The sequence below is a fragment of the Pyrus communis genome, chromosome 7 (assembly GCF_963583255.1).
Source record: "Pyrus communis chromosome 7, drPyrComm1.1, whole genome shotgun sequence".
Classification (NCBI taxonomy): domain Eukaryota; kingdom Viridiplantae; phylum Streptophyta; class Magnoliopsida; order Rosales; family Rosaceae; genus Pyrus; species Pyrus communis.
The window spans coordinates 5,988,829-6,003,587 of NC_084809.1; the positions used below are offsets into that span (position 1 = coordinate 5,988,829).

At 36.5% G+C, this 14,759-nt stretch overlaps 2 protein-coding genes across 2 annotated transcripts; both read right to left on the reverse strand.

The window, feature by feature from the left end:
* Positions 1-1,439: 1,439 nt before the first annotated feature.
* Positions 1,440-2,733, reverse strand: LOC137738709 (mitogen-activated protein kinase kinase kinase 18-like). The gene has a single exon (XM_068478182.1). The coding sequence runs from the start codon at positions 2,712-2,714 to the stop codon at positions 1,440-1,442; it is 1,275 nt and encodes a 424-aa protein (XP_068334283.1). The 5' UTR covers positions 2,715-2,733.
* A 6,375-nt stretch (positions 2,734-9,108) lies between these two features.
* On the reverse strand, positions 9,109-13,485 carry LOC137739408 (aspartic proteinase A1-like). Its single transcript, XM_068478976.1, has 14 exons — positions 13,334-13,485; positions 12,613-12,981; positions 12,441-12,501; positions 12,102-12,196; positions 11,910-12,022; positions 11,585-11,753; positions 11,452-11,491; positions 11,273-11,337; positions 10,958-11,071; positions 10,710-10,774; positions 10,448-10,604; positions 10,254-10,373; positions 9,505-9,593; positions 9,109-9,410 (listed from the first exon to the last, which is right to left on the reverse strand). Exons 2-14 carry the CDS (start codon positions 12,970-12,972, stop codon positions 9,326-9,328), a joined length of 1,533 nt encoding a protein of 510 aa, XP_068335077.1. The 5' UTR covers positions 12,973-12,981; positions 13,334-13,485; the 3' UTR covers positions 9,109-9,325.
* Between the last annotated feature and the right edge of the window lie 1,274 nt (positions 13,486-14,759).

The window sequence follows — 14,759 nt, forward strand, 5'->3', positions numbered from 1 at the left end:
GACCATGCATTGTGGTCCTTTCATGACTTCTCTTTATAGTTTATACCTAAGTCCTCAATAAAAGATTTATTTTGTAATTAAAAATATCAATGCGCTCATCCTCAATCAAAGATTATTAAATCTCAACAAGTATTTTGAATTTTTACTCTAAATTTAAATTTTCATCCGTATTTAATATTTACTTATATGAAGTAGAGAAAACCATAAATCGGGAAGAAAAAAAAAAAAGGGAACACAACGAATGATAATAGGATATTCAAATACTCCACTAATCATTGAGCCCCAAAACAAAACTACTCCACTGATCAATCTAATTTATGATTTTTCAAAGATAAAATTACAGATTGTGAAATGAGAGGCAAATATCTTTTTTATTACATAATTGTTAATAAAAAAGTTTGTGAATTAGTATTGAATTGAAAACTTCCGGTGCTTCTAGACAGTTTCTCCAGCTACTAACAAAACTTTAGGCCAATTCATCTTGGAAGAACTATATCCACCCAAATGGTGTTGCATATTCTTTGAAGGAGATAAGATTATGATTGCCAATTTGCCAGTTGGTTTTTATTTTCAACAGAGGGAACAGAAATCTGGTGATCCAGTTTTAAATGTTGGTTCCTGGCTTACCAAATACCAACTCAAACTAGCCCATCGTTTCTGACAGTTGCCAAGAACAGTAAATATTGACCTGAAAATTTTAATTCCTAAGCCACTTGCATTTGAGGAACTACACCAAACTCGAGCAGCAGTTGGCAGAATGGAACTGTAGACACCCAATTTGGCACCCTTCTTTTACCTACCAAATGAAGAAACTGATGACCAGACACCTTTTCTACCAAGAATTGTATTATGGCTCCTCCTCTATGCCATGGGAATTAAGCCAAACTGGCCCACCAGCACAAGAAGTTTTTCAATCGGACTGTCACTCTGTTCTGGGAGTTTTACCATGTTAGTGGTTCGTGTCATAATATATGCATGAAAGATATTTCATAGACTTAAGTCTCGTTTGTGATTGTTTTGGTAGGAAGTACTTCTGTTCATAGGCATTTATGCTCAAAATACTTTTAACTGGATCACATTGATTTTTTAAAAGAATCTAACTACTTCCAAAAGAAGCATTCAATAAGTTATTCTCCAGAAAACGCTTCTATGATTCAGAAACACTTTTAACTTTTTATGTCAAACGCATTTAAAAACGCTTTTAGCTGTTATAAATTATGTACGCTTTCTAAAAGCAATCTCAAACATATCTTTAAGATATTGTTATAACGTGAAAGCATTAATAATATAGCGTAACAGTGTGAACTTAACAGAGCTTACTAGCACAAAGATAGTCTTTTGTGCGGTTGTTGTGCTTATTATGTTCACTCAACACCATCCGAACTAAAAGTAACAGCAGTAAAACAAAAAAACAGACAGAAAAATAAAGATTTTTATGATTACCAAAAGCTTGAAACTGAAGGATGCAACAAATTGTCGCTGTCGAGTCTGTCCCTCTCAAGAAGGAGATTGCTCAAACCTACACTACTACTATTACTCCTACCATTTTTGCAGGCCTCTAAAATATCCACATTAATTCTACAACTAAGATTATTGCAATCTAAGAAATTTAAATCCAAATCCTCCTCACTACCTACAGCTTCATCATCATCCGCGATACTGTTGCTTTCATCACAATCATTCCCTCTAACAGTGATCCAAGTTTCATCATCCCAACTCCACCCGGGGTCCCCCGAAAACAATGACAGCCGCCTGATCCTCTGATCATCGGAGGAGTTTTCGAAACTCGGGTTTCGATCAAGGCTGCTCGAAGTCTCTGATTCCCCAAAAGAATTCCATATATCTTGATCGAGAATACTTGTTGGAGAAAATGAAGTGGATCCTTGAACTTGTTTTGTACTGCTAGAAAAACTAATTAAAACTTTTTCTTCTTCTTCCTCCCCAAGAAATGAATGCTTTAGAAGCTGACTAGCCGTCCAACGCTCCGTTGGGTCCCTCCGTAAGCACTTTTCCAAAAAGTGCTTTGCTTGATCTGAGAGGAAGCTTGGAATCTCAGGCAACTCATTAGAGTATGCAATTTGATAAAGAACAGTTACTGGGTCAGCTGCATTAGGCCACGGCGCTGATCCTCCGGTAGCCATTTCGATAATTGTACACCCGAGAGCCCATACGTCGCACGCGAACCCCTGCTCTTCTCCGCGTGCCACCTCCGGCGCCATAAACATTGGCGTGCCCCCAATTGTGGCGACGGAAGCTCCTGCCGGATTAGCCCACCTAGCACATCCAAAATCTGCAATTTTTGGACCGTTTTCACCAACCAAGATGTTCCTGCCTTTTATGTCACAATGTACCAACCCAAGGGAATGCAAGTAGTCTAGCCCTTTCACCATTCCCCTCGTGTAGTTTCTGATTATTGATTCGTCAACTAGGCCTCCGCTGCTGCGAATTGCATCGATGATCGTGCCGCCGGGCACATACTCCATGAGAAGATTGTACACGAGCTTGTTGTTCTCACTAGTAACGTCATGCCCCATGTAGCTTACTATATGTGGACTGCTCAAAACAGAGAAAATTTTCTGCTCCCTTTGCAAGAACTTGGAATGGAACATTTCAGCGGACTTGACGGCAAACTTGTCGCCGGAGCGGCGAGAAGTGGCTAAGGAGACGGTGGCTGTTGAGCCTTGGCCAATGGTGCAGCCTCTTGTCCATTCCATTTGGTGATGAGCAAAGAATAGAATGTACAAAATACAAAACTTTTGTGTTGGTTAAGATGCCTATTGCCTTTGCCTTTATATATGGACCAACTCACTTGCAAATACAAGGTGGCATATTTTAAAAGGGTAGTTTAATTGGTTGGTTGGGTCTCTCTCTCTCTCTCTCTCTCTCTACCGCCATTACGGTTGACAATTCCCTTAACTTAATTCGGCTACGTGTCGAAATTTGGGTGGGGTTGACGGCATTGGCCTCCTATACGGGTGTGATTTGGCGAAACAAGATGCCGACACATGTCAACAATGGGGTTTAAGAGTGTGCAACTGTGAGAAATTTTTTAATACGTCGGAAATACGGTCCAGTACGCTAAGTGTTATAATATAAGTGGTTGAAATTTTTTTTTTTCAAGTATCAAACCACTTGTATTATAACACTTGGTATGTTGGCCGTGCTCCCGACACATTGAAAACTCTCTTGTGCAACTGCAAACCGGAAAATTGGGGTAGACATTTGGTTTTGGTTTGGTGCAAGAGATGGGAGAGGTTGGATAGAGTTAGCTTGGATTGGATAATGCTAATGGGATGGGATTCTGTAATTTGGAAGGATGTGTGAATTAAAATTGGGTAAGGTGTTAGGGGGTGCGTTGAACCACCAAAACAGGGTTGAATTTTAGTATCACTTTCTCAATTTTTAGTTTTGGTATATGGTTGAATTTAAGCAAGTGGTTTGCCACTCTACATACAAGTCTTGTCAAATTTGAAGTCTTTCTTTGGTTGAGAAAAGGAATATGCCAATTTGGTATAATTAAAAGGAGGGTTAAGACAAGATAATAATTATTTTTTGTATGTGGGCATTGACCAATTTTTACTCTACCACCATTGCATAATCCTTTTCTTTTTAAAATGATTTTTGGTACCCTAGATTTCTTTTTCTTTTTTTTTTTAAATGAATAATTGGTAACGAACCATGGTTGTCTACTCTTTCGTACTCGAAAGAGGCTAGTTGAGAATTGTACCCTACCTTTGGTCACGGTTAAATAGATTCACAACTTAGAATGAGATATCTTGGATTAGTGGAATTTGTGCAAAGGCAATATTCGTAATTTTTCTGTTAAGGAATCAATAACCCAAATTTTTCCTCAATTGAAGCTACATAATTTGATTGACTTAAGATTATAATGCTTCACCCCCATATTTTGTTGAAATTTGATTTGTCATCACCGGCACATCAAAAATTCAAAGAATGTGCTTTACCTGATCTAAAACAATGTCTGCAAATTCTATTTATTTGTCTAAATTGTCTTCACTAACTAAAAATATATATATCGGGACGGATTTGTGATACTACTTTTTTTACACAAATTTTGACATTTTTTGTGTGCAGCCCACTTCATAATGTATTTCAACGATTCGAACCGTATATCTTTTACATCTTTCTTTTCTCAAAGAGCATATTTACCAAAAATCACCCAAGTTTGAAATCATATGACTGTTGGATTAAGAGTTTAGAATTTCTTTGTAGAGTCGTATTCATCACTACAAATAAATGTCTTAATGGTTTTGGATTTGTCGAAGTTTTTGCAAGAATGATCCATGAATGATGTTCTAAAACATTGTACCAAAACATGAGGTGACAAATAATTCATAAAAAATTCCACTTTTAAGAGAGTCTCCTTAACATGTCTTTTAATTTTTCGTAGCAAATTTATATTATTATTTTGTGACACTAGTTATTTTTCAGATGTTTGACATACCCCATCTAAAGTTGCATTGACCCTTTGCCGATGGATTATCATGATTGATGATATGCCGTCACTCAACATTTTTATCTTCTATACCTCTTTTTTGAATTTCGACCGTCGAATCGAATAAATTGAAGAAAATTAAAAGGTAAAAATTAACATAGGATATGTGAGAGGTAAAAATATATGTGGATAGCACCACCTCTAAAATAATTCATCCCAATTTCATGAGAAATTCTTCAGTGAACCAGAAATACAATCTGGTACACCAAATGTTAATTAAGTAAAAAATTTTAATTTTTAACTTTAATTTTAATTTCCAATTAATTGTGTTATTAATCTTGATCTACTGTGCCGTGTACTCGGGACACCAAAAGGAAAGACGATGATTCACAAATGTAACTTACACACCACAAAAGAAACTACCATGACATGAGTGTGAACATGATTTCTACCGTGCTAAATAAAGCACTTTCATCCTTTCTAGAAAGAACAATAATAAAAAGAAGTTATAATCATGGACGAAAAGTGTCATTTAAGGCACTAAAAGAATAATCTTGGTAGTAAACTAGAAGGTACATACCATTAATTATGATTAAATAACGAAAGGAATGAAACCATTAAATTATATTAATCACTAATAAACCACACGTAGCATATATAAGGGTTCATTAATGCATGTGCTACGTTTTGTTGCTTCAAACCTCATGTGAATTCATCTACTCTTAAACTTTTTTATTTTTTTTAATTTTAAAATTAATTGAAATATTAAACGTCCTTCGATCTCTAACTTCCACCGTACGTACACACTACATTATTATGCCAACCAAAAAAAATATGAATGGGTGATGTTAGATAGATGATCTTCTTAAATTATTTTTGTAGATCATATGATGTACGCTGATGAGTTTTTTTTTTTTTTTAATCATTAAAGAAGATATCCAACCATTAACGATCACATCATGCGTGGTCTACAAAATATGATTTCTCTAGCATTTTTCAATATGTATATATGAATATCTATAAATTGTATTATATTTTTTTTGTTTTTCTCTTTAAAAGCGGGGCCATTTGGTGGTATCGCCAAGGCAGTTCAGCTTTTCGGAGGGTGAAAAAACTCATAGAGACATTTCAGTATTCCAATGGCTATCATCGTATGATTCACCAACGCTAAAAATTGAATTTAAGACGAACTGTGTGAAATACTAGCCTGAAATTCTTCACTAACCATTAAGCCACCTTGCGGTGGTTAAATTAAATTAAATTATATAGTATATTTGATCGATCCTTTAATTAATAAAACACAAGATGGTAGATAAACTTGATGCACCAATAAAAGCTAGAAAGTGGGGTGGTGGTTTGAACTTGCGAAAGAGTTAAAGAGAGGAATCAATTCAGAAGCAAAAAAAGGGGGAACACAAAGTGAGTCCCGATTGACTAAACAATATCCACAGTAAATAAGCAGGTGAGATTAGTTGTTTTTGGGGTTATAAAAGTAAAATGGCAACAAAAACCTAATTAAAAATCTTCTATTTGTTGTCTCACTCACACACATACTTAACCACCATCTAAATATCTAATTTCTGTCCAAAACTTGTTTAGTTAGTTGGACCAAGAGTGAGTATCCCCACCAACAATTCTCAAATTTTATGCGTGGCTTGTAAGATAACTATACATAAGTCATGTTTATATATAATTAGAGTAATGTTTCCTTACCAGTGTTATGTTGCAAGAAAAATACTTAAGTTGTAGACTGAAACTAAACAACATTACCAAGAATGTGTTAAACTAACGTGTGTTACAGATTCACAATCAAATGTTGAACAATATTATGACAAGCATGGTAAAACTAAATAACATAATTAAACATGAGTTGACTAAATATGCGGTACATATTCAGAGTTGAATTCAAACTATAATATGACTAAGAATATGAACAATATAATTTGAATTCGAGATTGAATTAACTAATATGTGAGACAGATTTCCAATCCAACGAAGCAATGACAATATAACATTTTCGTATATGATTCTAGTTCATTTTCAATGAGAGAAAAACTCATCATTCAGTACTCGTTACTCGTGCAATTGGAGGCTAAAAATGAACCATAGGGAATTGAACACGTAGGTGTTGAGGGTTATTAAAGGGCACGTTTTATGTGTGTTGTATTTGTGGAAGTGACAAGGTTTACGTGCCTTTGATGCAATTGAAATGAAAAGTACAAAAAAGAAGGGTTGTTGGTGTGGGCTGTGGTCCTTGGCACACTAATGATAGGTGGCTTATATCTCCCTTGCGGCAGAGGATAAACAAATTGCAGAATGCTTTTTCTTGTAAATTAAACTATATAGTTGTGACTCTGCAGAGCAACTTTCATGAAGCAGTTCTTATGTATGGTGTTTCAGTGCAATAGCACAGTACAATGTTAAGAGAAACTTGCAAATATTATCATATTATTACATCAAGACATCATGATAACCATTATCATATTATTAGATCAAGATATTATGATAGCGATTACCCAAGGAATATGGGTTTCACTATAAAATAAATTGGTAATATGAAGGTGTAAGGTTCATTATTTTCCCAATGTGGGACTTGTACTCTTAACACGTCCCCTCACGTGTGGCGAATGTTCAAGTTTAGCACGTAGACAACACAAATCAAGTGATGTGGAGCACGTCCCGTTGGACTTCACATGTGAGACAATCTGCTCTGTTATCATAAAAGAAGTTGGGGTTTCACCATAAAATCAAGTGACAATATAAGTAGCAGCCCAATTACTTCTAACCAGCACATGCAAAGTTCATTCTTTCCCTAATGTGAGACTCATACTCTTAACAATTACCCCGTTTCGTGTAACATTGTGAGTGTGAGCTTGCCATCTTTGCTAGCTTTTCTAACAATTAAAGGCTTTGCACTTTTGATTTGGCATAAGATGAAACAAGAACTTGAAACCCTATGAACTGCATTGGTCCTACTTGATTTGTACCATTATTTGCCCTAAAAATATTTGCTTATAAAGTTCGCAGCCCCACTCATCTTAGCTCGTTTTAAACGCAAAGCATGAGGCCGGTGAGCTGAAGTAACAACAACGCAGCTAATCATGCAAATGGCATGGAGCTAATCAGTATTTTGGGGGTAATGCCATACCCAAAGTTCCAAAATTTAGGAATTTGAATTCACAATGATCTGTTATGACGACATCATATTTGTTCAGGGCATCATCAGTCCTCAGTCCTCAGGCCAAGTCATAGACGTCGGTGTCTTAATCAATTCCAAAATGCCAAGATCTCCATTGCGAGTCATGGTATCAATTTACCTTGACCTAATTTGTATTTCATCTAAAATTATTTCAGTTTTACAATGTTGTGAGTTGTTAGGATTGTTGGAAAATTTAAATGAGGGTTTGCTTTGGTTTAGCATGATGGCTAGGGTTTGTTGTAGCCGGCATCTCAATGAGTAAAGTTGGATAATGGATTTGCTTGCTTGGACGTGCCGTTATAGGAAGTGCTTTCGTTCTCTGTCTATGTGGGTGATGGGACAGATGGAAATCATAAATGACTCGGCACACGTAACAAGTTTGTTTATATGTCACTTTGTAGTTTGTTAGTTAGAGACTTTGAGGACCAAAAGTGCTTTCCAATATTGTGTCTCTTTCTGCTTCAACCACGTACTTAGGCGAGTCCAAATTGAAAACGATATCATATCGTTAAGCTTCTAGAACATATAATTGTGATTTCTTGGTAAAACTCGAAATGACATGTGACGGTATCTTAAGTCAATTAAGCATTGTCATGTGACACTTAAATATTCTGATTTTCTTATATAATAATGCATGATTGATTTGAAAAACTATCAACGTAGTATTGATGAAATCACATATGATTCTTATACACGTATATCATTAACACTGCTATTGCATGCAGGCGTGATTCCTAAAACAAAACTCACATGCACTTAAGACCTACATTGACAGTATTTCAAATCGATCATGTAGAGTTACACACTAGTGATATTTCAAAGTGAATCACACAATTTTGGGTTGGAATACCACCAGCAACAGCATCGAAGGTGGAGGAAGGAAATGTTTTGGAAAAACTAATGAAAATGACTTGAAAACTTTGAGTTTTAATGAAAATGACAAAATAAAATGTAAAGTGAATGGTACCATGATTGACTTTTTAGTGTAAAAATGTAATTTTTCGTTAAAGTGTACAGTACCAGAAATTTTTTGTTAAAGTCACTGATGGTTTTTTGCTTGATCTGTGAGCTCAAAATTCAAACAAATGATATCAGCTTTTCATAAAATGGTTTTGCAATTAGCCACGTGTACAAATGTTGGTAGAAGCCTGAAGATGTCTCATGTCACATTGGAGTCATTGTGACGCTTGATAAAAGTTTTTTTTTTCTTCATAAAAAACCCCAGCTGATGATTTTGCTACAGTAATTTTTTTTTAGAGGCCCAAAAGACTTACAAAGGCATTTCAATTCCCATTAGTCACCATCGTGTGATTTACCAACGTCAGGAATCGAACCGAAGAAGTGCTGTTTAGAATACAGATCAGAAATTCGTTCCTAACCCTTAGGCCACCCTATGTGAAACATGGACACTTGATAAAAGTTAGGTATTGCAAAAAAATTAAAGAAAACGAAATTGTCAATTTCAACACCATGTATATATTGCAATACCAAGTTTTCTTGTACAGAAGTTAGCAAATCTTGTCTTGATTTATTCACAGATGCAAGATTATCCAAGGATCGTGTCCATCATCCATCACATAAACAACTTCCATTGTATCTAACTTTTTGTGATGTAAGTAGAGATTACATACAAAAGTAGGCAAGCAGAAAATATAGAATCAGCCCTGCGTCTAAGCTGCTTCTGCAAATCCAACTGACAAGTTTCCGTAGTCGAACACGGTGTGATACTTACCCATGAAAACGTCTCCCAAAATCCTGCATCACATGCATATACACCATTGTTTTTAGTTGCAAATTATTTCTGTGTGACATTGCTGGAAAGAAGGTAGAAGTTCAAAGAGATAAATACCACAGTGGTCCACGAGGAGGTGCGATGTCTAAAGCTATGAATCCGCTGATGCATTGAGCTGCGACTCCCTCCCCAACTTTGAGAACGTACTGATACCAACAGATAACACACGAAATGAACAATTGAATACCGGCCAAAAAGGGCGAAGAATGGTTTTATCAACAATGATAATAATCCATCAACTTCCATAATATCTACTGTGGCAATAATTAAATGTCATTCATCGTATCCTTTGTACCGAAAAAAAATAAATGTAATGCGAATAGTAACTGATACTAAAATGTACTACAGTACAGTTTCCAGCAGAGAACTCACTATGACAGCTCGAAGTTGATAAGTCTTTTGTTAATGTATTAACGCAGTTCCACAAAAACAACATATTGCACGCATAAAATCAATTCTAAGACTATTTGGAAACCTAACCAGTAACCGGTAAAAGTTTAAGTCTGACAACCTAGCTATATGTATAACTGCTTCATGGTTAATGAAGTTAGATTGGAAAATAGCTTACGAAAACTGCTTAGGTCATCCTTGGGGCCTATATGGATTGTAGAGACTGAAAAATACACAATCTCGTGCGTACTACTAGATTTCCAGAAATTAGATTCAGGAAGCTTCAAGATTAAGTACAAAAAGGATGGAAAATTGGAGATCGTTTCACAATTGGGCATGTACATAAAGTTGATAAGTAGTTTACTTGTGTGCTCAAGCGAGATGAAAAGATTTAGGGTAATGTCACGACACCATACCTGTTCTGGAGCAAGGTCAAATACTTTACCACCAAAGGTAAATGAGACACTGGGCAATGAAGATAGAGCATCACACTCTACTACTGATTCTCCACTGGGACTGGGAAGTCGTTCACAGAGCTGCAAGTGCAAATGCCAAGATGAGCATGCTGCAAGGGACGTTTCACATAGAGATGATAGGGAAGTTGAGTTACCTGATTGACATAATCCAAGATCTGCTCCTCTGTCTGATTTTTCATTAGCTTATTCTGCATCCACACCACTGCCATCTCACAAGCAGCACATGTAGCATCATGCACGCCATCAGATTTCTTTTCTTGTTTCTGATCCACCATACTTTCAATCCCCGTGCTGTAAAGAAGTAGGCACATTAAAACCAGGATGACCTAATTAGCTCATTATTACCACCATCCCTTCTACCATAACTTTCAGAAAATAGGTTGAACTGCATCTAACCTCACACCACGAGTTCCGTCAAAAGTACAGAAACCAATTTGAGAGCAGATCTTTTGGGGTTGTGCCTATAAAACATGCCAGTAAAAGAAAAATTCAATTTACTGCAAGGAGATTTTATGGCAAGCAGAACCAAAGAGAAACTGACCAAGCAATATTATCTACTTATATCAATTAAAATGATTAAAGAACAGGAAAGTTTCATTAAAAGGCACCAATAGAAATATTAAGTAAAACTCAAATCTATATACCTTGGCTACCAACATTTCTATAATGGTTTTCCCATACTGTTCAACCACTATCTTACATTCCTGGCTTACAACACCAGAGGCTCCGATGGCATGATTGATTTGAGTTATAACAGTCTGAAAAAGCGAGAATATAAAATAAGTTAATAACATTAATCAGAAGTGCTAAATGTGAATATAAGCATGATAAGATCACGGTGAACTGGGATTCCTATAAGCAACGGATATGCCTTAGCATTGTATCTGTATGTCTTGTGCTGTGCTTCTTGATATATTGGCAACTGGGTACTAAGAAATAAGAGTATCGACAAGGCATACCGTTGGCCCAGCCAATAGGGAGGTTCCTGAATCCGCAATTGCTGAACAACCACTTGCACAATATCCTGGAAAGTGCGATGGCAATCTTTCAAATACAATAACAAGCAAGCTGGCCGAGGCCATAGGAAGCATCTACTCTAGACATAATAAGGTTTCAAAAACAAGTTCCGGATCAGTACCAGATGATTCACCACCAATTAAGACATCACCTATATCAAACTGCAAATAACAGAAACAAAAAGCAAGTATGAAACAAAAAAATATATCAAGTAGAAAAATCTGCAAAAGATGAAAAGATTTTGGATAGCGAACCTGCCAGTAGCCTTTTTGAGTCACGGGAACATAAGTATGCTCACCCTTGAAATGACTAGAATCAACCCCACCAAAGACAATCTCACCCCCTTCTTCCCCTTCAGTATTGCGATTTAACCAAAATGAGAAAACTGGTTCTTTAACTAGACCTTGATTGACCAAATTATACCTGTTATAATAGCAAATGTACAGTAAAAATAGATTAGCAACGAGGACTTACAACTGTGGAGAGGCAAGTAAAATACAGAATTTGGAGTGTTAGTTTTAATTTATAAATTGAATCGACTGATTCATGATTTTTACAAACAAAGTGGCACTGAATTACCAGACAGGAACAGCATCTCCGACTGAGATCTCTTGGAAACCAAGTCCAAGAATACCATCAAACTTAGCAGCCACGAACGTGATGCCAGGCTCTTTGGTTGCCTCAATAAAGTCCTATAACCAACAAAAATAGCAGAGGTAAAGTCCACAACACCAAACATCACCAAATCTATTTTCTGTCAAGAAAACAAACCTGATCCTGGACAACAAGATCGCCAACTTGGACATGGTCCTGGCTGAAGAAACCTGAAATTGCACCAGTGCCATACTGGATTGCCGCAGATTTGCCTACATTGGAATATGAAACACGGCTTATGAACAAAACTTACAATCAGTCTCTATATCAATCTTTAAAGAGTGTCAGTTCGCGCCCCCGCCCGCCCCCCGCCCACCACCCCCCCCGCCCCCCCCCCCCCCCCCCAAAACCCCCCAAAATCCCGTTAAGCAGTTAAGGATATGGTTGATCACTCCCATTGGACTGTCAAAATCTTATAAGAAAGTGAATGAATTGAAACGGGGAATGGAAGCGTACCATTCTTCGTGTATGTACTTGACTGGCTAGACTTGTACTTGGGATGTAAATAGCAAGCAACCTGCAATCCAATTTGAAAGCCAACCAACTTGTAAGAAAACTTCATTTGACTACACATTTCTAATACAAAAAGAATTACAAAAACGAAAAAAAATGACTTTATGAGCTATACCGAGAAATAACACTTCGCTGAGGGCACCCAAAGATTAGAACTTCCGGTGTCAAATATCACAGTGAACTTCTGAGCAGGAGTTCCAATACCAATCTCACCAAAATACTGAGCATCCATATAGTTCTTTAGTGCAACGATATCAGTGTCCTCAGACTCCCCAAGATTACTGCGTAAATGATACTTCCTAATCGTACCTCCCGGCGTTCCATTACTTCTTCTATTCAGATGACAAGTTTGATCTATTTTCATCTTTTTCAGTCCAATTCTGACCAACCCATCATTGGGTGTGGAAATCACCACATGGGAAAGAAGCAGAAACAGAAAGGAAGTGACCAAACCAGCTCTAAATTCAGTACCCATTTTCGACAACTGCAACAAAAAGTGCGCAAATTTGTTGCTCAAAAATCACTTTTAACTTAAGCAAGTAGTGAAAATCAAATGCTCTAACAAAACATAAACATGGTCTATATGTTTGATCACTAAAAACACATAAAATTGCATTCCAATTCCATATTTTTAACCTTTCCTGATATTTTCTCAGGAACCAAACAGATTCTAAGTAACCCTAGAACTCAATCAGCAATAAAGGTGCAAACATTAGAAGAAAACAATCCAAAATATGTACAAAAATAACGACTCAAAAGCTTTAAGCTCTCAAAAAAATTATCAGAAACTTAATTTTGATGCATTAAATTATACTTATAATTAAATTAAATCTTACATTTTTTTAGCACGACGACGAACTGCGAAGGATCAGATGAAAACTGAAGCAAGAAGGAAACTCAAGCCAGAGGACATAAAAGAACCGGAGAAGGGAGGGTCGGATTCCGCTGCTTCGCGGAATAGATATGGTGATGTGTCGTATTTTGATTGGCTGTCTGTCGGTCCAACCGAAAATTGCAGTTAACCTTAGGCCGCAACTACCAGTCTAGTTTCGAAACTTAGGTAGTAGTGGCGCCTTTTGTGTGACGTCACAATCCGCAGGCCCACAAACAGGCCCAGAATAGTAAGCCAGCATCCTGCTGGACTTTGATGGAAGTATTGGGGCGGCCCAATGGTGTCAAAGCTTGGAGTGATGTTCTCCAAAGCGTCCAAACACAAAAACCATAGGTTGAGATTTAACTATATCTCGCCGCTCACTCGTGAAAAATAATGTGCGCGAGAGATTTTATGTCAAAGCTTGGTAGTTATAGCACATACAAGCAATGCACGATTAGTTGCGGTACTTTGTCACACTTAAAGAGAGTAGTGCTTAAGGGATGCAAAAGAACAATGGAAAATTCTATTTTTGTTTTTTGTACAACGATATATTTACATTAAAAGTTGCAGAATAAATTGATACCGAATTTACTACTTACAAGTTCGAGCCTAATACCTTTATAAGAAAAATATCACTGCACACCCTACAAATCACCAAATAAAACAGGTGATTGTATTCCTCTAGCATCATGCACCAAACTGTAGAGAATGATTTTCTCACACTTTATTAATTTTAGATATTCTGCCATAATTTATAGGTGGCTTTTAAGTCCAAAAAAGTTGAAGTCTCATACAAACACTACAGTTATAAATAGGTAAAAGTGAGACAGAGAACCTTTGCTAGAGATCGAAGTGGAATTGAAGCAATGTGTCGCATTATTTGTTTTCGTAAATGTATCAAATAATTAATGCAATTAGAGAAGGGAGGGAGATTGGTATTCACTTTCTACTTTTGATCTTGTGTAAGAGAAAGAATAAAATTGGCACAAATTGTTTGCTAAGATAGGTTGATAGAAAGATGGGACGATCTTTACATTACAAATGTCCCTTTATAATAGGAAGCCTTACACCTGTAGGAAATAATGGCATGAGTGAAAAGTCATCATTTATTTTTACTTTTTCATCTCCCTAACACTTTTCCACCTAAAGCTGTTAATTGTTGTCACCAAGATTCACTTTGGCCGCATGTTGGTTTTCTTCTTCATGCGTTTATATGTGTGACATTCACATTATATTTTACAACTATAAATTTATATTTGGTTTTATTTTTCTCCAATTTTAACCTTAAAGCGTCTTTTTAACCTTAGGCCATCTCCAACGGAGAGGGTTAGAGGTCAAAGAGCCAAAAAATGGTCTGCTGTGCCAAAAAATCATCTTCAAACTGAAGG

Excerpts from the sequence above, each read along its gene's own strand:
- LOC137738709 (XM_068478182.1), bottom strand. The coding sequence starts at position 2,714 with ATGGAATGGACAAGAGGCTGCACCATTGGCCAAGGCTCAACAGCCACC.
- LOC137739408 (XM_068478976.1), bottom strand. The coding sequence starts at position 12,972 with ATGGGTACTGAATTTAGAGCTGGTTTGGTCACTTCCTTTCTGTTTCTG. Across the intron at positions 12,023-12,101 it reads ATCTTGTTGTCCAGGATCAG|GACTTTATTGAGGCAACCAA; the intron begins GTTTGTTTTCTT and ends TGTTGGTTATAG. Across the intron at positions 10,605-10,709 it reads GACGGAACTCGTGGTGTGAG|CACGGGGATTGAAAGTATGG; the intron begins GTTAGATGCAGT and ends ACTTCTTTACAG.